Raw genomic sequence first — 27310 nt, forward strand, 5'->3', positions numbered from 1 at the left:
AAATGTCTGAGCTTCCACGTTAACGCGGAAATAGGCTAGTTGACCAGGCTAGCGTATTTCCGGGAAAAAAAGTTAATTCTGAACATTACGTCACTGATGCTTGAAATGCATGACCGTAGTGAAACAACAAGGCAAACGTACAAAAACGTTGTTACCATGTAACATCTCCTTTTCTGTTCTCCCAGCTGTTAATAGACTGTTACGCTACCTGGCTAGCTAGCGAGCTGTAACCAGCATGCCGCTCAGTGGTGTAACAGTTAATAGGGTCCCCTCTCAATTCACTAGACAGTGTTTGAGACAAAACTATATTTGCATAAAATATTCGATTATTTTTATTATTTCACAACTATTCGAATATTCAATAATCGATGCCCATCCCTAGCATTTGGTCTCCATTCCCTTGAAGATCTGGTGTACTGTATATGGAGCCCTTTTCATTGATTGATTGATTGAAAAGTTTATTAACAGATTGCAGAATGGGTACAGTACAGTACAGCTCAATACATACAATTGTTAAGGGGATGCAGACCAGAGAAAGACTTTCGTCTTGTTTACATCAGGGTCTCCCATTTTCAATTCATCATATGACACACACGACATACAGATAGACAGTACTGCTACATCTATACATTTATGACATACCAGATTTGCAAATACAATACTGTTTGTGATACAAAAATTTTCCAGAAAAAGAGTGTATACATTTGACATAGAAACTGTACATTGGAGGAGGTTGGGTAGGTGGGGTGGGGTTGGGTGGGTGCGGCTGTACATTGGAGGTGGGAGACGACGACACTGTACACTGTACATTGGAATACTGACAAAGCCATACTTGATCTTTACTGTACAGCTGGGTTAGGAAATTTGTAGGGGCCAGTTTCGAATTGCAGTCTCCCGTAGGTGTTCTTTGAGAGTGTTTTTGAAAGTGGGTAGTGATTCACATTCCTTTACAGCTTTGGGTAGGGCGTTCCACATTGATGTGGCATAATTGCGAAACGTGTTTAGTCCCTTGTTTGAGCCGAATCTGGGTTTTACATGATTTGTGGAGCTCCCTCTGGTGTTGTGATCGTGGTATTCACTGACCTTTGGGAAGTATTTTGACATGTAAACATGGGTATCTTGGTCGTGTAGTGTATCTTGTAGACCAGGCCCATTGCAAGTTGCTGTACTCTGTCGTCTACTCTAAGCCATCCTAGGTTGGCAAAGTGGGCAGGGGTGAGGTGGGTTCTAGGAGTCAGGTCAAGCAGTAGTCTGACTAGTTTGTTTTGAGATGTTTGTAATTTGGTTTTTAGTGCCTTTGACTTGAGGTGCTTTGGTACCATGAGGTGCAAGCATAGTCGTAGTACCCTTGAATGAGTGCTCCTGCCAGAGTCTTCAGGGTATTCTTGTTTACCAGAGAGGAGATCCGGTACAAGAATCGAGTTCGTTGGTTGACTTTTTTTATTACATTGGATGCCATTTTGTCACAGGAAAGCCAGGCTGTATAGCCTGATAGCCAGGCTGTTCCGAGCAAAAAAGAAAGGGTCTGTACTGGAGTGGTCCACTTTAGTATACATGCTTGCAGGCCTTGTAGGTCACATTAACAGGATCAACCAGAGTGAAACGCATTACCAGATGAGAGGGGTCGCTAATATCATGGGGAGAAACAATTGTTGTAAGTGCTCCTGTTTTGGCTGGACAGCATGTTGTCCCAGCGCAACATGCAGGCAGCGGTGACCAGGAAGACGCCAAAACCCAGTCATAGGCTACGTTCACATTGCAGACGATAGTGGAACAAATCAGATTTGTTTTTCTCATGTGACTCAGATCAGATTTTTTTTTCACAACAATGTGTACAGCACAGATCACATGGAATCAGATATTTTTTTCAATTCTGATTCGTGCCACTTTCATGTGCGGTCCTAAATCAGATGCAGGTCTGATCTTTTGCAATGCGACCTCAGTCTGAACAGTCATGCGACTTTAATGCGACTTTCAGTTCAGTTCAGTTCAGAGTTTTTATTTGCCACATGGAATCATACAATCATAGTTTCTTCATTACACAATCATAAATAGTCATTCCATGGACACGTCACTCTAGATCGATATTTCATCCAGTTCACACTGGAATCTGATATTGGCCACATTTAGAAAATAATTTGCCAAACAAAAAGAAAATCTGATCTGAGCAATAAATCTGAATTTATCACTAAGGATTGCAGTGTGAACGCAGCCGTTGTTGCAGAAGTGTTGTTATGGGTCCTCTACACGTTCCAAAGTGTCTTCATCAGGGCTGTGTGAATAAATCAAATCAGCCCCTCCAACTGTGAATCAAAACACAATATATTGGAAGAAATTTTCAAAATACTGTCTGGAATTTAACCCTTTCGCTGTGGTGGTGAAATGGTTAACCTTCTGTAGAGTGGTAGTTAAAGGGTTAACCTTTTTTTTTATCACATTTTCCATGTGGTTATATGCTGTTCACGCTGTTGTGACCCCCCTGATCTGAGTCACATACAGTATAAGCAAAGAAATCGCCACTCTCGTCTGCAGTGTGAACGTAGCCTCTGTCATTCTTTATCAACTCACACGCTTCGTTGTTATTTACTTCCCGGAGGAAGCAGCTCAAGTCAACCAGCATAGCATACAGACTCAACGCTGTATCCCTGAACATATGGTGATGCCGGTTTCTCCTCCCATAGAGAGAATCCTACAATGTTTAATCCTTTATACTTGTGGGGATTATATTCCATTTGATATCAGATATGCATTAGTGAAATGACTGATATGCAGGCACACATGTGTGAATACACACGCACACACGCACACACGCACGCACGCACGCACACACACACACACACACACACACACACACACACACACACACACACACACACACACACACACACACACACACACACACACACACACACACACACACACACACACACACACACACACACACACACATACACACACTCATACTACACAGTAACACACACAAATAATGCAAATGTTACGGGTCCCGAAGCTGTCGGGTACCTTCACAAAACATGTGTGTTCAATGTCGTCATTCCCCCCTGAGACACATGGATATTGTCACATGGAATGAAGACTCGAACTGTTCACTCCATGGTCCAAATCTCCTCTGAGAGTTTTATTCAACAAAACTCTTTATCAAAACATCCATTTTCCTATTCACATAATATACATTCATTACTGCTTCAGTGTCTCTGGTTATCAATGTCAATAGTTACCAAAATATTAATTTCTATTCTATATTTACATTTGTCCTTGGTATCTGTATCAATGGTTACCAAAACATCTCTTAAATCATATACATATTTGCCCTTAGTATCAGTGTCTCTGTTTCAATATCAATAACGTCCAATATGTGCATGTATGTGTGGGTTCTCCTTATAAATGAAAGTGCAAGATCACACCTTTGAAGGAAGGAGAGAGTGGTAGAGGGGGGGAGAGAGAGAGGGAGAAACAGAGAGAGATGAGTGAGAGAGAGTGGTAGAGAGGGAGAGAGTGGTAGAGAGGGAGAGATGCGAGAGATGAGGGAGAGAGAGAGTGGTAGAGGGGGAGAGAGAGTGGTAGAGAGGGAGAGATATGAGAGAGATGAGGGAGAGAGCGAGTGGTAGAGGGGGAGAGAGAGTGGTAGAGAGGGAGAGATATGAGAGAGATGAGGGAGAAAGCGAGTGGTAGAGGGGGAGAGATGAGAGAGAGATGAGGGGGAGAGATAGTGGTAGAGGGGGATAGAGAGATGAGAGAGAGAGTGGTAGAGATGGAGAGATGAGAGAGATGAGGGGGAGAGAGTGGTAGAGAGGGGATAGAGAGATGAGAGAGAGAGTGGTAGAGAGGGAGAGATGAGAGAGAGAGATGAGGGGGAGAGAGAGTGGTAGAGAGGGGTAGAGAGATGAGTGAGAGAGAGTGGTAGAGAGGGAGAGATGAGAGAGATGAGGGAGAGAGAGTGGTAGATGGGGAGAGATGAGAGAGATGGGAGAGATATCCATGGTCCTCCTTTGGGGCGTCTTTGCCACCTATATACAGTACTAGTAGTGCATGTACTACTAGTGCAATTCAATCAACTAGAAGTCACACTTCACAAATCCCACTAGTTCAATGAGCACCATAGATAAACATACTTTTACCTTTAAACTTCTTGTGGTAGTTTAAGACTGTTCTTAAACTTCTTAGAGAATATTCATTAACCCGAAATATTAGCTAAATCCAAACTTCACAAAATGGCGTCTTCCTAGCTTTAAGCTGTGACTGGTGCATTTGTGACATGTGCTTCCTCCAACCTTAGAACTCAATTCACGGATAACAAATAACCTCATTCCACATCATTGTCCGGTGTTCAGGGCCCCAGCATTGAATAAACATTTTACAATGTACATTATAACTAGGGATGTTCGATATTGGCTTTTTTACCGATATCCGATATACTGATATTGTCCAACTCTTAATTTCCGATACCGATATCAACCGATACCGATATATGCAGCGTTTCCCCCCCCAAAAACACAATATTATGCATACTTTTCACAATAAATAAAATAAGAATTTGTTCTTACTTGCTTGCCTGGGTAAATAAAGGTTAAATAAATGTAAACATTTTTGAATTTTTTTTTTGAAAACCAATACAGATATTTTCCGATATTACATTTTAATGCCAATATCGGCCGATAATATCGGTAGGCCGATAATATCGGACATCCCTAATTATAACGTCTTCTATGACCTAGTGGCACGTGCGCGCTGTCTGTAACTGATAACGTGACAATCTCTAAGTGTTGTGGCGTGTCGCAATGCGCACTCACACAATATATATCAAATATCATATACGTTAGGCGGCTGGGTGGCGCAGCGGACATTGCACGCGTCACCAACGCAAGAGATACCGGGTTCAAATCCGGCTGTCGGCGTTGCCTCCGGCTTGGGCCGGCCGTCATACTAACTCAATTGGCAGAGTTAGCGGGTGGAAGTCGATGGGTGGTAATCTGGACGTTGTGGACAGCGACTCCTACAGGTCGGTTGGGGGACGCCTGCACAGCAGAGACAGGAAATGGCGGGGGTAGTGTGAGCCTCCCACACGTTACACCTCGCCAATGAGAGTCCGTGCTGGCAGGTGAAAAGATGTGACAGGCTGCCTCCTCGTGTATCGGAGGGGACACGTGATGCAAGGCTTCTATCCTCCCTACAACCGGCCAGTGGGGGGCATATGCGAGCAACGTTCAAGACAGGGGAGGGGAGAATTGGCACAGCGAAATTGGGATGGGAGAAAAATTGAAAAAGAGGAGAAAAAGTGGGGAAAAAAATTAAAATCATATACGTTATTAACCACACACACACACACACACACACACACACACACACACACACACAGGGCACGAAATTAACTTTTTGACTCACCGGCCAGTGGCGGGTAGATGGGAAAATTCTACCAGCCAAGCATATTTCTTACCGGCCAAAAGAAATTCGCATTTTTGTGTCACATTATACATTTTTTTCAGTACATTTCAAGTAGATAAGCTATTACGTTGAAGAATAGACACTTAAAGAGGCCAGAGTTAAATTTGTACTCTCTCTCTCTCTCTCTGAAGTGACTTCTCGCTATCTGCAAACAGCTCCACTGTCTGTGTGTATACTTAGTAGCCTCCAGATGCAGCCAGGATACTCCGGCGCTGCAGCTGGACCTATTGGTACAGTATACTGTGCGTTGGTCAGATCACATTCATGCCCTCAGCTCGAATACGCATTGAATCAATGTTATAAGACATTGATATCAGGAGCTATCTGTAGCTACTGCTAGCCGGCTAGATAACGTTAAGACAACGCCTCAGTGAACTATTTCGATTACTGGGACATATAGAGCTAACGTGAGCTAATGAGCGAACGGAGGTATTATGTACTCAACTATTGCTGGAGCATTTGTTGATATCAGCAGCTATCAGTAGCTAGCCAGCTAGATACCGTTAGACAATGCCTCGTCATGTATTAAACTAAAAGTGAATAGTTGACTGGGTCATTGTTTAAACAGTAACGTTAGCTCACGGAGGTCCGCACTAGACTAGAGCAGACTGCCTCTGTGTTGATACGAGCAGAAGCACGGACTGGGGCGGATACGACTCGTTGCCACGAGTTTTTTCAAAATAAGTGTATCATATATGAACCGAATGTTGCTAACTGCCGGAGCCATCGATATTATGACTGGAGCTGCGCTTGGGGCGGAAATGAGACCCGCACAGGATTTTCAAAATAAGAGTATCGATATGAACTACACGCCAGGTGGCGGGCAGACCTCTCAGTGTCACTCGCCAAACGTAAAATCTGCCCGCCATTGGCGGGTGGCGGGCTCTAATTTCGTGCCCTGCACACACACACACACACACACACACACACACACACACACACACACACACACACACACACACACACACACACACACACACAATGTGATCATCACTGACCCCCCCCCAACCTGCTGAGTGCTTGCACATAAGCACATAAGCACATAAACAAAGAAACAGACTCTGAATTTTTTTGGGTCCAGATTGTCTTTGGCTCTCTGTGTCATAATGATGTACTATCATGCTACCCGTAGGGATTAGTGTTATTGTGACCTGGATTGAAGGATTTCCATTTTCAAATCTCACCGTTAATAGGAGTGTTGTGTACCCTAGGAGAGTGCATGGTAATGATGCTGTAGTTATGACAATGAATCACAACACTATAGAGGGACATGCTCTGCTGCCAATGGCAGGAGATCATAGTAATTTAACTTAAAGGTGCTATAGGCTATAGATAACATTCAGCTGCTAGATGTCACACTAGAGCACCAGCATTATTTATCCAATCATGTGCATTACACGTGGGGAAATGGGAAGTAGGGAGGGGATACATGCACGCAACATTAATTTTGGATCCGCACACATTTTTTAAATGATAAATTCATTAATGAATCATTATTTTGGGGAGAAAAGCAGTACATTGGAGGGGGTTGGGTTAGGACATTTACAGGGGCCAGTTTCGAATTGCAGTCTCCCGTAGGTGCTCCTTGAGAGTGGTTTTGAAAGTGGGTAGTGATTCACATTCCTTTACAGCTGTGGGTAGGGCATTCCACATTGATGTGGCATAATTGCAAAACGTGTTTAGTCCCTTGTTTGAGCCGAATCTGGGTTTAACATGATTTGTACTGTGGTGATGATTTGTACTCCCTCTGGTGTTGTGGTCGTGGTATTCACTGACCTTTGGGAAGTATTTTGACATGTACATGGGTACCTTAGTCGTGTAGTGTATCTTGTAGACCAGGCCCATTTCAAGTTGCTGTACTCTGTTTTGTGATGTTTGTAATTTAGTTTTTAGCGTCTTTGAGGTGCTTTGGTACCATGAGGTGCAAGCATAGTCGTAGTACCCTTGAATGAGTGCTCCTGCCAGAGTCTTCAGGGTATTCTCATTTACCAGAGAGGAGATCCGGTACAAGAATCTAGTTCGTTGGTTGACTTTTTTGATTACATTGGATGCTATTTTGTCACAGGAAAGATTTGCCTCTAGGATGGAACCTAGGTATGTAATTTCATCTTTCCTTGTGACAATATTGTCACCTACTGTAACTGAGAAGCCGTCGGTCTTGCTGAGTTTGTTATTTGAACCGAAGAGAATGGACTCTGTTTTACCCAGGTGTAATGATAGTTTGTTATCAGCGAGCCAGGTGCAGATTCTGCCTAGTTCAGAGCTGAGGGTTTTTTCAACCTGTAACTTGTTCTTGTCAGAGACCAGCAGGGCTGAGTCGTCCGCGAACAGGAACAAGTTGCAGTCACAAGCTGACGACATGTAATTTGCATAAATTGCAAAGTCCTATGTAAACTACTCTTCAGTCCTATGTAAACTATCCCTCGTAAACCATATTATGTAAATGTTGTTTGCCTCTGAAAGAAATACTAAGCAAAACAGCAATGCTTTTGTGTGTCAATACGATCATGACGAGCATAGTAAAATAGGGCTGATTTGACAAGTGACACAGTGAAATAAGTAAGCCACCTAAATCAATAGCATGTGGTGCTGGAAGCTGGGTGTAGCCTATAATATGATGCCATGTAAAAGTAGCAGCAGTGGTGGATGTCTGGCAGAGCTCTCCAAGGCCAGAGGATTAGAGGGGAGAAATCACAACGATCCCTTTAAGATGTGATGCAGCAGCCAGTTGAAATGCAGCCTCTCTGAGCTAGTGCGGTAGGGTCTAGTCAGAGTGCCACAGTGCAGCTGTGCTAGGTGACTGCCCCCTCTGCTGGACGTGGCAGGGACCAGCACGGTATAATGCTGCTCCCTGTCACTGTCCTGTCACAAAAAACAGCACAGTGATACATCATCAGACGGGCACTACGTCATCCGCACTGAATTACAATCGCCACACCTCTATTCTGATCCTCTTTTGGGGGGGGAAACAATGGCGTTTAGATTAGATTAGATTAGATTACAATCTATTGTCATTATATAGTACAACGAAAATAAGTTTGGCATCCAACCAGAGTGCAAGTGTAACAGTAAATTGCAATAGTAATATACAATGTACAGGTGATTAAACTCAGTATAAAATATATAAATTAGTACTACTGTGTAGTGCTAATCAGATGTACAGAGTTGTAGTATTAATATGTACAGTGATACAGGTATAAAGGAGTATAAGTCATACTGGCCAGCAGCGTAACTAGTAAAAGTAGGTAAGGGATATGTACAGATATAGATATAGTATCTACAGATATGTAAAACGGATATGCAGGTATGTGCAGACAAATGTGGATAGATATATACATGATACGAATAAATATATATATGGAATATACAGCATTATTGTACATGCTATCATACATATGGGTTATATGCAGGTGTATAAGTAGGTATATAGGAGGATTATATGCCAATGTTTGTTCATAAACTACAACTTTAGGACAGAACACAGGGATATAAATCACACTGAAGACTATCAAGGCCCAGGAATAGTCATTACCTCTTAGTTCTAGGTCACTTGGAGCTTCACAAGTTAATATTAAATGTCCAGGTAGGGAAATGCAGAAATATCCTGCAGCTGACTGGGGAAATAGGCCTGAAAACGGATTAAACCTAACTTTACACAATGGCGCGGACACTCAATAGTGGCCAGTGTTGCAAAGTAATTGCTTGACCTAACATGATGCACTAACAAAACAAACTTTTCAAACAATGTAAGCGTTCTGTCTACAGTCTACACAGAGCTGTCTCTACACAGAGCTGTCTCTACACAGAGCTGACTACACAGAGCTGTCTCTACACAGAGCTGACTACACAGAGCTGTCTCTACACAGAGCTGTCTCTACACAGAGCTGACTACACAGAGCTGTCTCTACACAGAGCTGACTACACAGAGCTGTCTCTACACAGAGCTGACTACACAGAGCTGTCTCTACACAGAGCTGTCTCTACACAGAGCTGACTACACAGAGCTGCCTCTACACAGAGCTGACTACACAGAGCTGTCTCTACACAGAGCTGTCTCTACACAGAGCTGTCTCTACACAGAGCTGTCTCTACACAGAGCTGCCTCTACACAGAGCTGACTACAAAGAGCTGTCTCTACACAGAGCTGCCTCTACACAGAGCTGCCTCTACACCTGTACGTCACACAGCCTGCAAACAAGTGGCTTTTTACTGTGACAAAAACTGACCTCTGTGAACAAATTACAGTAATTTGAAAGAAAATGCAGTAATAACTTTGAATCGCATGCATACTATACATGGTATAACAAATAACCAATATTAAGCTTGTCTGCTATTGCTATTGCTTGTCTGAAAATGTATGACTTATGCAGTGCTATAGTGATGATTGGAAACCATACCTTTATGGCTGCATTCATCGCCGTTTCCATGGCCACGGTGAGCAAACGAGGCTGCATAGACACTGTGGTGCGGCGTGGCTCAGGGGTAGAGCGGGTCGTCCAATGATCGAAGGGTTGGTGGTTCGAATCCCGCTCAAGCCCATGTCCATCCCACTGCTGTTGTGTCCTTGGGCAAGACACTTAACCTACTTGCCTCATATGAATGTATATGAATGTTGGTGGTGGTCGGAGGCGATGATTATTCGCCACACTTCAGTGAGTCTGCCTCATGGCAGCTCTGGCTGCAATTGTAGCTTACCACCACCGGTATGACTGTGTATGAATGAATAATGGACTCTGTAAGCACTGGGGTGTCATGAAGAGCGCTATATAAATCCAATCCATTATTATTGTGAAAAGAATGTATTTAATGACTAATTTTCAACTTATTTATAAAGTAGACTAAAAAAGTTATATAATATCACTTCTTAATATAATATTGTTTATTAAATATGTTAAGGGGAAATAATTCAAGCATAAGCAGCACCGTGTTCGTTCAATTCCTCTCTGGGCAGAGACTTTTGACAGCGGAACGCCATCCAACTCTCTGTGGATGAGTGTGTGTGTCCATCCCGCTCATTTGGAATACATGGAATGCGATATGGAGGAAGAGCGTGTATTCAAATTGCCCGGAGTGAAATAGGCTAAATCAGGGGAGGCCCTCCAGGGAATGGTGATGTTAATGTTTTCCTCCCAGCAGATCCAGAATCTGTCAACGTTGCGTTGAAAATCCAATCTACGGAAAATAGACAATTCTCTTTTTTACATTTCATATTTACAGTCATTATCGCGCAGTCGTTATCCCATGGGGGGAAAAGTGAAATTGCTCTCTTGTATCTGAATGACGTTCTCACCAAGCAGGACAGGATGCTTGAAGTACTACAGCGAATTAAATAATATGCCCAGAACCACTCTTATCATGAGAGGAGTTGTTGTTTATGTCTCTCTGTCTCATCGCCGAGAGGGAGAGAGAGAGCGAGAGAAAGAGAGAGAGAGAGAGACCAAGGCTGAGGAGGGGGGGCGAGAGAAAGAGAGAGAGGGGGGGGGGGGGTGAGAGAGAGAAGGAGTGTGAGAGAGACACCAAGGCTAAGGAGAGAGAGTGAGAGACAGTGGGAGATAGAAAGAGAGAGGGTGAGAGATAGAGGGATTGTGAGAGAGAGAGAGAGAGAGAAAGAGAGAGAGAAAGAGAGAGAGAGGGAGGGATTGTGTGAGAGAGAGGGAGTGTGTGAGAGAGTGAGAGAGAGAAAGGGTGTGTGAGAGAGAAAGAAAGAGAGAGGGAGTGTGTGAGAGAGAGTGAGAGAGAATGAGAGAGCGAAAGGGTGTGTGAGAGAGAGAAAGAGAGAAAGGGTGCGTGAGAGACAAAGAAAGAGAGAGAAAGTGAGAGAGAGAGAAAGAGAGAGGGGGGGGGGGGGGGTGAGAGAGAGAGGGAGGCTCGGTAAATATTTTCTCGAATCCCTGATTAATTGAAATTGGATTTACCTGCTCGCTGGACCGTGGTAGTGAGAACCAGGTGCCAGGAAGGTAGCCTTTTTGCAATGCAAATGTAATTTTCTGTTTTGCCGTTGCCCAAAAGGCCCCTGAAAATAGCTACCAGTATGTTTTTTCCATGAAGTGTTTTCTCCAGGCCATTGCAGTGGCGTTTCTAGTACAATGTATTCTTTTCACGCTTAGATAGAGCTTGATGGAGGTGAAATTGCGATTGTACAATATATGAGGAATGAATGGCTAATTTGCCCGGAATTATCCATGTATTATTCCAAGTCAGGGGGGGGGGGGGCATTACTCCTCCATCATTTACTGATTTACTCATTTTACTGCCTAGTCTGTCTTCATAAAACTTGAAAATTGCAGCAGTGATATTATTCAGAGATTCATTTAAACATGACACCCACAGTTCAGATAGAGGAAACTAACCTGCTAAAAAACCCAACTGAAGGTGATTATACTGTACATTGTATATTACTATTTGCCAAACCTCTTTTCGTGGCACTGTACTTGTGCTGTATAATGACAATACATTTTAATCTAATCTAATCCAATCTAATCTAATCTAATATAACACTTTATATTACAGGGTAATTTGTGGATAAAGACATACAGTAGTAAGATCACAGACATCACTTTTACATTAGGTTACATATTAATTAAATGGTAAACTAAATGGCTGCTTTTTTATATAGCGCTTTTATCCAAAGTGCTTTACAACATTTTACCCATTCACTCACACATTCACTGCGGAGGCAACGATGCCAACCTGCTCATCGGGAGCAATTAGGGGATAAGTGTCTTGCTCAAGGACACATCAACACGCTGCCCGGGAGGAGCGGGAATGGAACCGGGAACCTCCGGATTGCCAGACGACTGCTCTATCTCCCGAGCCACTGTCGCCCCTATTACTGGACATTTACAATGAAAATTATCTGGAATAAAATGTTTACATTACTTAGTATACTTAGTTATTACTACAGTTACTGGTGATTACTGGTGATCTTTAACTTTAAATATTTCTAGAGTGTATTTCGCTAGTTCAGGCTTAACACACACCTATATTTCTAGAGTGTAATTCACTAGTTCAGGCTTAACACCTATATTTCTAGAGTGTAATTCACTAGTTCAGGCTTAACACCTATATTTCTAGAGTGTAATTCACTAGTTCAGGTTGATTTGAATGTTTAACGGTTGAGATATAAAGTTAGGGTTAAGATTAGGGTTAGGGTTTGGGAGAGGCTATCAGAGAAGTGTAGTGAAAGTGGCAACCCTTTGTAGTGTGGTATAAAGGTTAACCTGTAGTGTGGTAGTGAAAGCGTTAACTCTTTGTAGTGTGGTAGTGAAAGGGTTAACATTATGTAGTGTGGTAGTGAAAGGTTAACCTTCTGTAGTGTGGTAGTGAAAGGTTAACCTCACAGTACTTGTTTGGCTAAAGTGGATAGAAAACACAGTACTGTTCAAAAGTCTTAGGCACCCAAGAGTTTTTATATAAATTGTCTTAAATGTAAAAAAAAAATTATTTCGTTTTTTTAATTAGTGTGTCAGTAGACTACTCTTAGTAGCCTACATTTTCATAAAATAATTTTTTTAAATCATCTTCATGGTTTAATGCAAACATATGTTGCAGGGACTATTATAATCATCATATGGGCATGACTGTATGCATCAAAGGTTTAAATCAAGCATTTTTAAGTGCGTTAGAGGAAATGTGAAAATATCGCGATATATATCATGTATCGTGATATGGCCAAATAATATCACGATATCATTTAGAGGCCGTATCGCCCAGCCCTAGTGGTAGTGAAAGGTTAACCTTCTGTAGTGTGGTAGTGAAAGGTTAACCTTCTGTAGTGTGGTAGTGAAGGGGGGGGGGGGGGGGGCAGGGGGAGGGAGGGGGAAGCTGCGTCTACCTGTAGTGTGTGTGAGGAGACATGGGGGAGCAGGGGGTGCCTGGGATGTGCGTCTATGAGGAATGGTGATGAGTGAGTGTCATGGGTGTAAGCCTTCCTCCTGAAATTCTATTATAAATATTCAATGTACTGTTCAATAACTACCCGCCTGCTCAATTCTTCACTTTGTGGTGGAACTGTTCATCGCACTAAGGTCATGGCGGATTGAGCTGGTCATCGATATCCCACTGATGGATCCCCCCTCTGTAAGACTAGATGAAATCTGGTCTCACAAGGCGGGCTGGCTGGCTGGCTGGCTGGCTCTCTCTGAACGGCTCTCTCCCGTGTCCTGGGTTCCAATGATGCCCCGGCCGGCACTCCAGTCTGGGAAAGAAAGATCAATACCCCCCCAGTCCCCCACAGAGAAGAGGCTTTTTTAGTTTAGTGCTTCCAAAAATAGCCATTGCAGCTTTTGGTAGATACTTGTTATTTGTTACTTGTGTTATTTACTCCAAATGGCGCTTGGCTAGAAGCACAAGTTAATCTGCCGGTGATTGAATGGTGATGGTTATCACATTAACCTGAAAAAAGAGTTATCACATTAACTCATTCAGCACCGGGGATTAGCCAGGTCCCGTTGTAGCTATGCCATGCTTTAAAGATAGGAGTGCGTCACCTTGTTTGTAGAGCTATATCTATATTCTATATTATAACTATGGAGACAATACTATAGTCATTTGACACTGACTTTCTTCCGTCCAAGATGCAAAAAAGAGAAAGATCTTTCATGCATATGTTCGCGCATTATCCCGTGGTGAATATAAGTATAATTTCAGAGTGATCCGGGATATAGGTAATAATATAAATCAAATCAAATCAAATCAAATTTATTTATAAGGCCCGACAACACACGTTAATGTCCCCATGGGCCGTACAAGTCTTCTTTAAACAAGTCAAGAAGAAAACATAACAATAAGTCAAGAACAGAACAAGAACACCATAAGGTCCAACAAATTTAAAATAAATGCAAATAAATGAAAGAATGCAAGCACTCCCAGACATACCCCACGCGAAGGTAAGGAATATAGGATATAGGAGTAATAGGGCGCAACGTGAATTCTACTATAAGCATTGCCGTTTCTTGCCTGGACACGCTACTATTTCCAAATCAAATGTATATAATAGGTATTATGTTTCATCATGAATGCATGAAAGGGGGGGGGGTCGTTTCTGATGCTTTGATTGCCAGTAACGGCATTCGTATTGAACACTAAAAACAGCTGGATCGGTATCAAAACATTGTTGGATCAAGCTGAAATTTATGTCAGATAGTCCTTACCTCTGGTCGGGGGTAATCCAAAAAGAATATTCTAATTGTTTGATCGCCATCTGGTCCATCTGATGTCCATCTGGTCCACGACATAATACGGCACAACACATGCAATCGAGGGGCCGGACCCGTTTCAATGCGACCGAGTGAATCTCTAGGCTTCCCTGTACTAAAAAACTGCGCCCGGAGCGGTTTAAACGTAACACCCGGTTTACTGCACTCTCGATACTGCCACCTGGCAGGATCTGGCCAGTACTGCACCCTCGGCGTCCCAGTATGCCTTTTAACGGCAACATACAGGTCGGTGACATTGAATAGAATATTAAAATCGAAAAAAAGGAAAAACGATCAAATAACGAGTATACTCGTTGGCGTTCAAAGGATGGCGCCCAATAACGAGTATAATCGTTGTTGGCGGGGAATGAGTTAACATGAAAAAATGGTTAACAACACATTGCAGGGTTTTTGCACTGCATTTACTTGCTTTCCATTTTGAAAATGTTTTTGTTGTTGTTGTTGTTATTGTTGTTGTTGTTGTTGCTGCTGGTGACGTAGAATGCGCAACTTCCTGTGCAGCGGAAGTTCCGTGAACGTTCCACCAGAACCCAGCGTGACACAAGGTTTAGAACAGCCACATTTAACCGTGTTCATGATCTGGGAACAGGTGTGGAATCGCCACAGTGTTACGCCCAGTTGGCGACAGAGAGAGAGTAGCAGGAGGGACATTTATATGAAAATGTTGAATATTATTACTATTGTTATTGGAGCTTTACTGCCGAGGCTGCTCTCCCTCCGCTTCTCCCCCAGCGTTATGGTTCTCCTGCCTCCCGTCTCGCTCCCCCTCTGCCCCCTCTCCCCCTCCTGCCCTTTGCCGCCAGCATCACGTCTCATAGCTCTCTCTGCAGAGCACCCCCCCTAGCCGCCCTGGCTCACGCTCATCCTGACAGATGAGAGAACGAGGGGAGAGGACTCAGAGGAGCCTTGAGGAGTCTGCGCGCTCCTAGCCGCCATGAAGTTCAGCGTCCGCTAGCTACATCCACTCCGAGCCCTCAAGTCGCCACCCGAGATTTCCGACACATCATTCTGCCGTGATTTGTGGCCCGATTGAGGTTGAGGAAAGAGAGACAATTCTTTTATATATATATATATATGTTCTCATTTTTATTTGTCAGGAAAACAGATGGATTTAGCTCTCGCAGTGTGAGAGAGTGGAGAGAGGTATTTTTCTCTTGTAGAACACTGTCGCTTTGTAAAAAGCGAATGTCTTTATGGTCTGTGATAGTCTTTTTTATGATCCACTGTGAGGCCGGATGGATGTGTCTCTCTCTCTCTCTCTCTCTCTCTCTCTCTCTCTCTCTCTCTCTCTCTCTCTCTCTCTCTCTCTCTCTCTCTTGAGAAGAACAGTGTGGCTTTCTAAGGGACTGTGGTTCATGTTCTCTCCAATATAATGGTCTCTTTATGACCATCTATTTCTGAGCTCTGTCAGTAAATGACTAACTATCACTCCGTCTGGATGTGGTGGGGGCTGATTGTCCTTTCAGGACATTGAGAATGTATTAATGTACACCCCCCCCCCCCCCCCCCAAAAGCCCCAACGCAGCATGTCAAATGTGTTCCCGGCGTCTACCTCCTTGTGCATTACGCATAATCAAAGTCAAGACCTTCCTTTGTCGTTATCAAAGATGGGCTGTAAATGCCGGGAAATGACTTGTGATGTAACACACACGTGCAATTGGTAAAAACGTGAGTAGTCGTCAGAGTAGTAAAATGGTCACCTTTTTTCCCCCTCTCTTCATCCAACCCCCTCCACGTTTGATCTCCTGAGAATCTAAGGCTCCCCGCCCTCCCCCGGGACGTGTGCGTGTGATGTCGGAGATCAGAGTCTCGCGGTGGCACGTGCCGCTTTGGTTGTCGGACCTCTTGCCATCAGATAACTTCAAAGAAGCCTCTGAAAAGTACCACCTTTCTGAAAACCCAGAGTTCCAGCACCTGCGCTGGCCATTCGATTAGAGCCGCGTGTCACTGACGTTGCCCACCGCCGCTCTGTACTCGCTACGGAGAAATACTGTACAAACCGGCGCCTCGAGCTTGGCAGTGTTGTGGCGTATAGCCTAGGCTACCGTAGTCGTTCTCCGCCAGACCTTCTCTCCATTTTTCTCCCTCTCTATCCCTTTCCCCTCTCTCTCCCTCACCCCTATTTCGGTACAGTGATTCTCTGTTTTCAGCCTGCAAATAGCATTTCCCCCCCGCAAGACCTCTCCCCGTCCTCTAGCGCACATCCATTATTCATGGTCCCTGTTCCTTTTCTGCGGAATCGTAATTCCTCCTCTTACCTGCGAGACGATCATTTCTCTGTGTAGCGATGGGTGAAACGATGATGCACTTGCACGGACTGTTTTTGGGGTTATTTCTGTGGAGATGCTAAAACAAAAAGAAGTACGAGTATTGTGTCTGTGCAGCGGCGGACGGTGGAACTTTAATTCTCGCCCCCATTAGGTTATGGCGACTTTGCGCTTGTGTGGTGTCTGTCAGCTGGTTTGCAAGTAGAAAACTAAACAAACGACAGCTCTGTATGTTTGAAAGAGGGAAAAGTGTGAGTTCTCCAGGTGAATGAACTGTGATTAAATGTTGAGTTCTCTAGGTGAATGAACCGTGATTAAATGTTGAGTTCTCTAGGTGAATGAACTGTGATTAAGTGACTTCTCCAGGTGAATGCACTGTGATTAAATGTTGAGTTCTCCAGGTGAATGAACTGTGATTAAGTGACTTCTCCAGGTGAATGAACTGTGATTAAATGTTGAGTTCTCTAGGTGAATGAACTGTGATTAAATGTTGAGTTCTCTAGGTGAATGAACTGTGATTAAGTGAGTTCTCCAGGTGAATGAACTGTGATTAAGTGTTGAGTTCTCCAGGTGAATGAACTGTGATTAAATGTTGAGTTCTCTAGGACGGTGAATGAACTGTGATTAAGTGAGTTCTCCAGGTGAATGAACTGTGATTAAATGTTGAGTTCTCTAGGTGAATGAACTGTGATTAAGTGAGTTCTCCAGGTGAATGAACTGTGATTAAATGTTGAGTTCTCCAGGTGAATGAACTGTGATTAAGTGTTGAGTTCTCCAGGTGAATGAACTGTGATTAAGTGTTGAGTTCTCCAGGTGAATGAACTGTGATTAAGTGTTGCGTTCTCCAGGTGAATGAACTGTGATTAAGTGTTGAGTTCTCTAGGTGAATGAACTGTGATTAAGTGTTGAGTTCTCTAGGTGAATGAACTGTGATTAAGTGTTGAGTTCTCCAGGTGAATTAACTGTGATTAAATGTGGAGTTCTCCAGGTGAATGAACTGTGATTAAGTGTGAGTTCTCTAGGTGAATGAACTGTGATTAAGTGTTGAGTTCTCCAGGTGAATTAACTATGATTAAGTGTTGAGTTCTCCAGGTGAATTAACTGTGATTAAGTGTTGAGTTCTCCGGGTGAATGAACTGTGATTAAATGTGGAGTTCTCCAGGTGAATGAACTGTGATTAAGTGTTGAGTTCTCTAGGTGAATGAACTGTGATTAAGTGTTGAGTTATCCAGGTGAATGAACTGTGATTAAGTGTTGAGTTCTCCAGGTGAATGAACTGTGATTAAGTGTTGAGTTCTCCAGGTGAATGAACTGTGATTAAGTGTTGAGTTCTCCAGGTGAATGAACGAAAGGTTATCCTATAACCTAGTTATATGAATACTGGCTGATCGTCTCGCTCTTCGCCATATTGAGATATATCTTTATCTCCAGCACCTACTATGCTTCATTAACGAAAACCATGCACCCATGCACTTGACCAGGCCCCGCCCCAGTGTCCCCCTATAAGACACCGGACATGGTCACACTCCCCCTTCCTCGGGAAAAAGTTTCCATCATAGAAAACCCAACCAAAGGACCTCAGGGCGCGCTACGTGTAGCAAAGGGCAATGCCCTCGCACAACCAATGTGACATGCGCTGCTTGGACAGTGCCTTACCAGCGCGAGGGCCACCGTAACAAACAAAAAGTTGATCGGCAGCCCTGAGATTCCGAGTCCTACTGAGGTAAACCCTCAAGCACGGACAGGACATGACAGGTGAAGGCTCGCCTCTAACTCACCAGCGTGAGGAGGCGGATGAAACGCCTGAATTACAATATCCCTGGAGCGAAAAGAGCTCCGGATATTCCTTGGCACGAAGACTGGATTAGGCCTCAGGGTCCCACCGCTATTGGCAAGAATAGACAAGCACTCAGGCCGCACTGAGAGAGCACACAGCTCACCCACGCGCTTAGCGGAGGTGATGGCCAGTAGGAACGCAGTCTTGAAGACAGCTGCTCCAATGACGCCTGCTCAAGAGGCTCAAACGGGGCCTCAGACAACCGGCCGAGGACCAGTTGGAGGTCCCACTCGGAGACAGAGACCGTTCCACCGGCTTGAGACGCCGAGTGCCAAGCAGGAACGTCCCACGAGAGGGTGGCTGAACAACGTTCCGCCCCCACACTCTACCATACGCCACTCCCCAGCGTAAGCCGCGGTAGAGGACGGAGCGCGTGCGTACCGGATAGCGTCAACCACACAGAGCTGAATCAGGGCCGGGGACCACACAGCTGAGCCCCAGCCAGGCACGACCAGGACCAAGTCCAGCGTTCCCGACGTACCCGCCCCAACAGCTGAGCTATCAGGTGTAAGGGGGGGAAAAGCGTACAGAATCCCGGACGGCCACGGAATCGGTCCCAGACCTGCCCGACTATGTCTGGACGTAATCCCCACTCGTCAGCATGAGGACCGCCCCACGACATCACACCTGCACCCACATTCACCCTGACGGGGATGTGGAGAGCCCTCAGGCTGGAGAAACGCCCATAGCCAGCTCGACCGCCGCCCGGTGCAGACGGGGGGAGCGTACTCCTCCCTGTCTGTTGATATACGATGCTGACGTCGTGTTGTCCGTCCTGATCAAAACACCGTTTGAGGACCAGAAGGACTGCCTTCAATTCCAACACATTGAATGTAGCGCAGACCGGGCAGCATGGTCTTGCCAGCTGCCCCCTACTGCCTTGGCCCGACACATCCCCCCCCCAGTGAGGGAGGCGTCGGTAAAGACCGTGACGTGTGACAGCCTGCTGCCCATGGGGACCCCGCTGGTGAGGGCCCCAGGCCCTCCCCAGAGGGCGAGGTCCCCCAGTACTGACATGGGAACCTTAGCCGCTTCCACTTGCCTCTCACCGGGTCTATTTCCATACTGGAAAACCACCTCTATCCTCCTCACAAAGAGGAGGCCAAGAGGGACCACAGAGTGAGCAGATGCCATCATACCGAGCAGGCGCATCACGGACAGCGCCGTAACCATCCTAGGACAAAACCTCCCGAGCGTGCCGAGAACACCCACTCGCCGCCGCTCTGAGAGGGATGCCCATATAGACCTTGAGCTTAGAATAAGCCCAAGTACTCCACCCGTTGACAGGGAAGAGGAGTACTCTACTTCCAGTCTACAGCAAAACCCAGGCTGGTGAGGAATTCCACCACCTGCCTGGTATGAGACCTGACGATCTACCCTGACCGGCCAAGGACCAGAACGTCGTCCAGGGCAGAATACACTTCATAACCCCCGACGACGCAGAGGCCCCAGTGCGGTCTCCACGCACTTGGTGAAGATGCGGGGAGCCAGAGAATAGCCGAACGGCAGCCTCTGGTACTCATACGCTAAACCCTGCAAAGGAAGCGTAGGTAAGCCCTAGGATGGTAGATCGGGATGTGAATACGCATCCTACAGGTCTATGGAGGAGAACCAGGCCCCCACCTGACAGCGTTCAAAAGGTGGGAGACGGTCAAAATGCTGAACCTTCCATGGGACAGGTCCAGCATGGGTCTGACACCCCCCCTCCCCGATTTCTCGGGCACCAGAGAATACCGGGAGGAAACGCCATGCATCGCGTCGTCCTTTGGGACCACGACGATGGCTTGCTTCGCCCACAGAGATTGGATCTCGTTGGCCAGAGCTGTCACTGCTGGTGACCCTGACAATAGGGTCTGTACCAAACCTGAAAACGGGTGGGGTTGTGTAAACACAAGTCCCCGCCTCAGCGTTCTCTCCATCCACCTCGACATATGGCACTGCTGTAGCCATATGTGATGATAATCCCAAGCGCACCCGCCGCCACTTGGCGCTGGTCCGCCAGAAACCGTAGATAGGCGGCCCGGTCCCACCCGCTGTGCATTGCCAACCCTGGACTCGCCAACCGCGCGAGCAGGGCGTCTCGTGGAGGTGGGATACCGCACCCCAACACTACCAACGAGGCAATCGCACCCAAGGGGGGACCCCGACAGAGAGGGCCGGTTTGATACGGGGGAAGCTGACATCACACTGGGTGACAAAAGCACCCCCACTGAACACCTCGCCAGCATGGATTGCTGAGGAACTGTTCTACAGCTGGACATGCAAGGTGTGAGGCCCCCACACTGCCCCATTGGTAGCCCTGCAGTGATATTACTACCACCCAAATCACGCGCACCTGCCAGACCACTGCCGGTCTTCCGGGAGTGGGAGGCACTGACGTGATACCCGGCCTGGCGAAGGCGAGGTCGGGGGAACCCACGCTGTTTGCCTCAAGAGGTCTCGAGCCCCCCTGCTGACAACCTTTGTAGTTAACAGACGTAACACCAGGCTCACCAAACACAGACGCAAAACGTGTGGCGTGGGAGCCGCTTGACAGCACAACATTCTCACGGACAGACCCAGTTTCAGCCATCAACTGGGTATCAGCCCCTGTCCCCATGAGAAGCGAAACGTGGGGCCGCTTGCGCTTCATTGAAGGCATGCGACCCGCAACCAAAGGAAACAAATCAGAGCCCTTATCCCGCTGATGTTGGGGGGGGGGGTGACCAGAGAGTGAGCTGGACACAGCTAGACGGCGATGGTTTTTTAGGGCATGCTCATCTAATGTAGCTGATCCCTCTGCCGCCAAGGCTGTCGGCCTTGCGGTCACCTGTTGACGTTGTGCCCAGGGTACCTCAGGGGGGGGAAACATGGCCGCTGGTTGAGGGCCTCGCCACAGCCGTTGACGAGGCCGTGCTCTCACCTCTGGCTGCATGGTGCGAGGCGGTGTGGGGCCTAGGTCAAATACCGCCCGCGCTCCTGCGGAAAGACCAAGTCCCTCTGCGGAGAGGGGAGCCCTTAGGAGGGAAAAAACGTCTCACCCCATCAAGGGGAGACTGATCCAACCAAGATGTCTGTAAACAAGCGTTGACAGCATCCTAGCCCTCCCTGCGGTTATAGCTTGCGGCTAGGTCAAAGCTAATAACGTCAAAACCTTGCGCGATGTTTCGACGTCGGCTGGCCTTCAAGGCCCGCCACCCGACACCATTTTTGACAGAAAAAACAGCAATTCGAACAATGTTACTTAACAGCCCACCAGCCACCTGCCGGGCCGACTCACCTCATGTCGTCGGCCGGGCGGGACACCGTTCGTTCCAACATGCCAGAGGCAAAGGACTGATACCACCTGCTTCACAAGCACGGAGCACCAGTGGTGGTTGCAACAAAAAAACTACTACTAGTGAAGCACTGCCTCACTAGTAGGAATGCAGCAACCTCCACTGTGGTGTGCACCCATGAGGGGGTAAATGAATAAATGAACGAAAACTCTACCAACACACTGCAGAATGGGCTAGCCCATACACACAATGTTAAGGGGATGCAGACCAGAGAAACACCAGTCCTGCACACAATTCATAGATTCACAAAAAGCACACCAGCCCTAGGCCTCAGCCCATCCACCCATGAAATGGTAAACAAGCCCCCGTCAAAACTCCCAACAGTAGACACCGATTGACCGTCAGCATGAATGGTTAAGAGGAGGGAAGACCTTTTAAAAAGACAGCCCTCGATGGGGAACAACGGAACAGTGACCCAGCATCGTAGCATTAGCATTAGCCGTGCGCTCCAGGATAGCTGGGAAAACGACAACGTTTACCCAGATATCCTGCCCCTTGCGCCAATACACAACTCGGTTGTCTCACGGGACAACGAGCAGTATCACAAATGCCAGCATTGATGCCTGGTGGCGCAGGCCCTACCTGTGCGCGACCTAGCCCGACAGCTATCCGCCGCGCGACGTCCCTCGATCCGCTGTCAGAAGACGAGGAAACCCCAGGATAGGCCTGATGCGCTGTTAGAATGTCCCGAGAAGATTCCAGGAGCTGGCAAATCTCCGGCGAAAACCCAACATTGTTCAATTTCCTTCTGCATTTCATAACTACTAGTTCATGGAGTGCACTGCAGCGTCCATGATGGAAACAAAAAAGAGGAAGGGGGAGTGTGACCGTGTCCGGTGTCTTATAGGGGGACACTGGGGCGGGGCCTGGTCAAGTGCATGGGTGCATTGTTTTCGTTAATGAAGCACAGTAGGTGCTGGAGATAAAGATATATCTCAGGTGTTCTCCAGGTGAATTAACTGTGATTAAGTAGTAGTATTACTATTAGTCATAGTAGTAGTGGTAGTAGTAGTAGTAGTAGTAGTAGTAGTAGTAGTAGTAGTAGTAGTAGTAGTAGTAGTAGTAGTAGTAGTAGTAGTAGTAGTAGTAGTACTAGTAGTAGTGGTAGTAGTTTTATTCAGTCATCACACACAATACAATAAGGACAATCATTCCACTGTCAATCAATCAATCAACAGTCTTTGATTTTGGCAGTGACTGAAAAGGTACAGGCTGAAGCATAATGCTTATATATGCCTGTCCTATATTATTATCAAATTAAGCCTACAAAACATAACTAAAAATAACAAAATAAGAATTACATTCTTAAGTTTATATCAGCATTGTTCCACAAGTTAACCCCAACTTTTAATCCCTGTGTGACCAGTGTGAGTTCTCTAGGTGAATGAACTGTGATTAAAGGTGCTGTAAGTGGTATTTTCTTTGTTAAAATAAGTAGTCTGCATGAACATTCCGACAGCCATCACTGATATAGTGTGGTTGGTGTTTGGTCAGTAATATGGGTATCCCAGTCTCTCCTGCTCTGCAGTAAACAGACAATGAATTTCCTGGTATCCTGTTCCCACTTTATGGTCTGACAAAAATGAAGGAAGGGGTGAAGGAAGGAGGGTACATGGAGAGGGATGACCAGGTGAGGGTTGAAGGAAGGAGGGTACAGGGGGAAGGGAGGACCAGGTGAGGGTTGAAGGAAGGAGGGTACAGGGGGAGGGATGACCAGATGAGGGGTGAAGGAAGGAGGGTACAGGGGGAAGGATGACCAGGTGAGGGGTGAAGGAAGGAGGGTACAGGGGGAAGGATGACCAGGTGAGGGATGAAGGAAGGAGGGTACAGGGGGAAGGGAGGACCAGGTGAGGGTTGAGGGAAGGAGGGTACAGGGGGAGGGATGACCAGGTGAGGGGTGAAGGAAGAAGGGTACAGGGGGAGGGATGACCAGGTGAGGGGTGAAGGAAGGAGGGTACAGGGGGAAGGGATGACCAGGTGAGGGATGAAGGAAGGAAGGTACAGGGGGAGGGATGCGGTAACAATGAATGAACCCACACAAAAGGAAATTGTACAGTGAACAACAAGCGCTCTGACCGAATATCACCCCGATCTGACAATCTATCTTTTCTTCTGTGCCGTTGTCTCCTCTAGAAGAAGTCGGTCATAGCCACCGGCCTGGTGGTGGTGGTGTCGCTTTTCGTGGTGGTGGTGAACTACTCGGAAAAGCCCTACTTCCTGCTGCAGCCGGTGTTCGGCGAGGGCTTCGGAGGAAACTGGATGTTCTCCAGGCAGCAGCACAAGGCCTTCAAACCCCACCTGGGCTACATCAGCATCCCCAAGCAGGAGGTGAGACACACACACACACACACACACACACACACACACACACACACACACACACACACACACACACACACACACACACACACACACACACACACACACACACACACACACACACACATATACTCAGACACACACACACACACACACACACACACACACACACACACACACACACACACACACACACACACACACACACACACACACACACACACACACACACACACACACACACATATACTCAGACACACACACACACACACATATACTCAGACACACACACACACACACACAGATAGACTCAGACACACACACACATGCACACACTCACGCACGCGCGCACACACACACACACACACACACACACACACACACACACACACACACACACACACACACACACACACACACAGTTGCCCCCTCACACACACGGACACACACACACACACACACAGTGTGCCCTCACACACACACACACACGGAAACACGGACACGGACACACACACACACACACACACAGTTGCCCCCCCCTCACACACACACACACACACACACACACACACACACACACACACACACACACACACACACACACACACACACACACACACACACACACACACACACACACACACACACACATATATACTCAGACACAGACACACACACACACACATATACTCAGACACAGACACACACACACACACACACACATATACTCAGACACAGACACACACACACACACACACACACTTGCCCCCCCTCACACACACACACACACACACACACACACACACACACACACACACACACACACACACACACACACACACACACACACACACACACACACACACACACTCTAAAGGTCTCTGTTATTTGAGTTACTGTAATGAAGTCTTGAGTCTCTGTATTTAGTACCCCGCCCACAAGGGTCTGGCAAGAGTGGTCTGGAGAAAGCTATGATATATATATATATTTCTAATATAGTGTATATAGCTATATAGTAATAATAATATACTTTATTTGTATAGCACCTTTCATACAAAAAGTGCAGCTCAAAGTGCTTCACAACAAAAAACAGACAGGCATAAAATTAGCACATAAAGTGCAGACATATAAAATCACAGTTTTTCACATTTTTACTAACATCCCAATAGGCCATCTTGTTTATGGTTTGATTCCGTTTAAAAAATAGACAATAATAAAAAGAGTAAAATAGTGAGGTGCAATAAATGATGCAATAGTGCAGTGCAATAAAAAAATTCTGAATGACTGTTTAACAGTTTAACACCGTCTTTACCTTCCCTGTTTGATATCCACAGTTTAGAACCCGACAGTCTTACCTCCTGTTTGATATCCACTTTGACCCTTCAAACCTCCCTCTCAGGGCAAATCTCCCTCTCAGGGCGCAGTTCTAGGCCTGGGTCCCCTACACAGTTTAAAAGCCTGGCAGTCTTTCTTCCTGCTTAATACCCACACAGTTTCATACCTGACAGGGTTGAACCTCTAATAAAAGTAATAAAAGAGTCAAATAGAATGGACAGAGTAAAATAAGCAATAGCAACCACTCCCCTATCCTCGCTCAACTCCAACCCACACATCAGACAAAAACAAAAAACAAATGTAAACAAAGTGCAACACCAGGCGTCGGCTCGTTTGCCGACAGGCCGCTGTATGACGGCGTTACGCATTCCTCTCTGAACAACGCAGATGCGGCTCCTAACGGGCAGCCATTAGCTCTGGATTCATATGTGAGACGTAACCCGCCGACTGTGTTGTTTTGAGAATTAATTCAAACACAACAACGCAAAAGCAATACCTCCTAATGGATTTTCTTTCTTTATTACATTTGTTTCTGTGCGATGCATTTGGGAAAAGAAAAGCCCTGTTTGATGTCTCCGTCGCGTACGGTTCCTTTGTAACTCCGCAGACCAACATGTCCGTGATCCCATTCTTCTGCCTTCAAGCAGCTTTGTACTGTAAATTCCCCACACAATTTATGGAAATTGAAATATCAAAGCCCTTTTTAATTCCCAGGCACATCAAAATGGAAAAAAACTCAGAGCTTGTTGTTTGGGGAGGTATGAAGCAGAAATTGTAATTGAACTCCTAGAGGTGAATATTGGATATTTACATTACATTCCGCGCATAGCGACAAACAGCGTGCCGCTCTGATTGGGCATTAACGTTTCCCCATCGCTTTGTTCTCCCCGGGTGAGCGACGGTGGATATAGCTCGATCTGGGATCCGATTGGCCGCTTAATGAGAAGTGGACGGACGCGTGGACTTGTGTTTGCAGATTAATGCGGGGCGTCACGCTGCTCCTCTGGAGGGGTTCTCCCCCACAACCCGGGGCCCAGAGGCAATCACGCATCACCCCTCCTCTCTGCTCCTCCAGGGCCCCGACGAGCCTACTTAAATCACTCTGCCCCTTCTCCCCGTGGAGATCCATGTAAATCACACCGACGACTGGCAGCCATAGCGAAATTACGCCTCTTTTTTCTTTCCCCCCTCCGCTTAAGTTAGTCCCTAGTGTGTTTTCCCATCGGAAATCAGAAGAGGCAGTGATTGGTCTAAAGGTGAATGTCAACGCGCTGTTCTGCACGCTCGCCGCGTCTCTGATGAAGGCTGGCACAGAACCCGCATCGCATCGGTCAAAGTGATGCTCCGACTCGTGTCAAGTGTCATAAGTAATCATGTTCCCGGAGCGGAACTCCGCCTTGTGAGTCAGCTGTTGTCAGGTAAACACACTCAGGCGCTACCTCGGTAAGTAGTAATAATGCACTCGTTAGTGGGTATTCCGGCTTGATCCATTATTTACACTGCAAAAAAAGACAAGCTTAGCAAGGGATTTTTATCTTGTATTAAAGGTGCTATTGA

At 46.2% G+C, this 27310-nt stretch overlaps 1 protein-coding gene across 1 annotated transcript in view; it reads left to right on the forward strand.

Moving 5' to 3' along the window:
• st6galnac3 (ST6 (alpha-N-acetyl-neuraminyl-2,3-beta-galactosyl-1,3)-N-acetylgalactosaminide alpha-2,6-sialyltransferase 3) overlaps positions 1 to 27310 on the forward strand; it is a 221384-nt gene that overhangs the window by 64168 nt on the left and 129906 nt on the right. Inside the window, exon 2 of the mRNA XM_084328132.1 lies at positions 24233 to 24427. Coding sequence (XP_084184258.1) covers positions 24233 to 24427 — 195 coding nt within the window. The remainder of the gene's footprint in view (positions 1 to 24232; positions 24428 to 27310) is intronic.

This window comes from Notolepis coatsorum, assembly GCF_963971535.1.
Source record: "Notolepis coatsorum genome assembly, chromosome: 13".
Lineage (NCBI taxonomy): Eukaryota > Metazoa > Chordata > Actinopteri > Aulopiformes > Paralepididae > Notolepis > Notolepis coatsorum.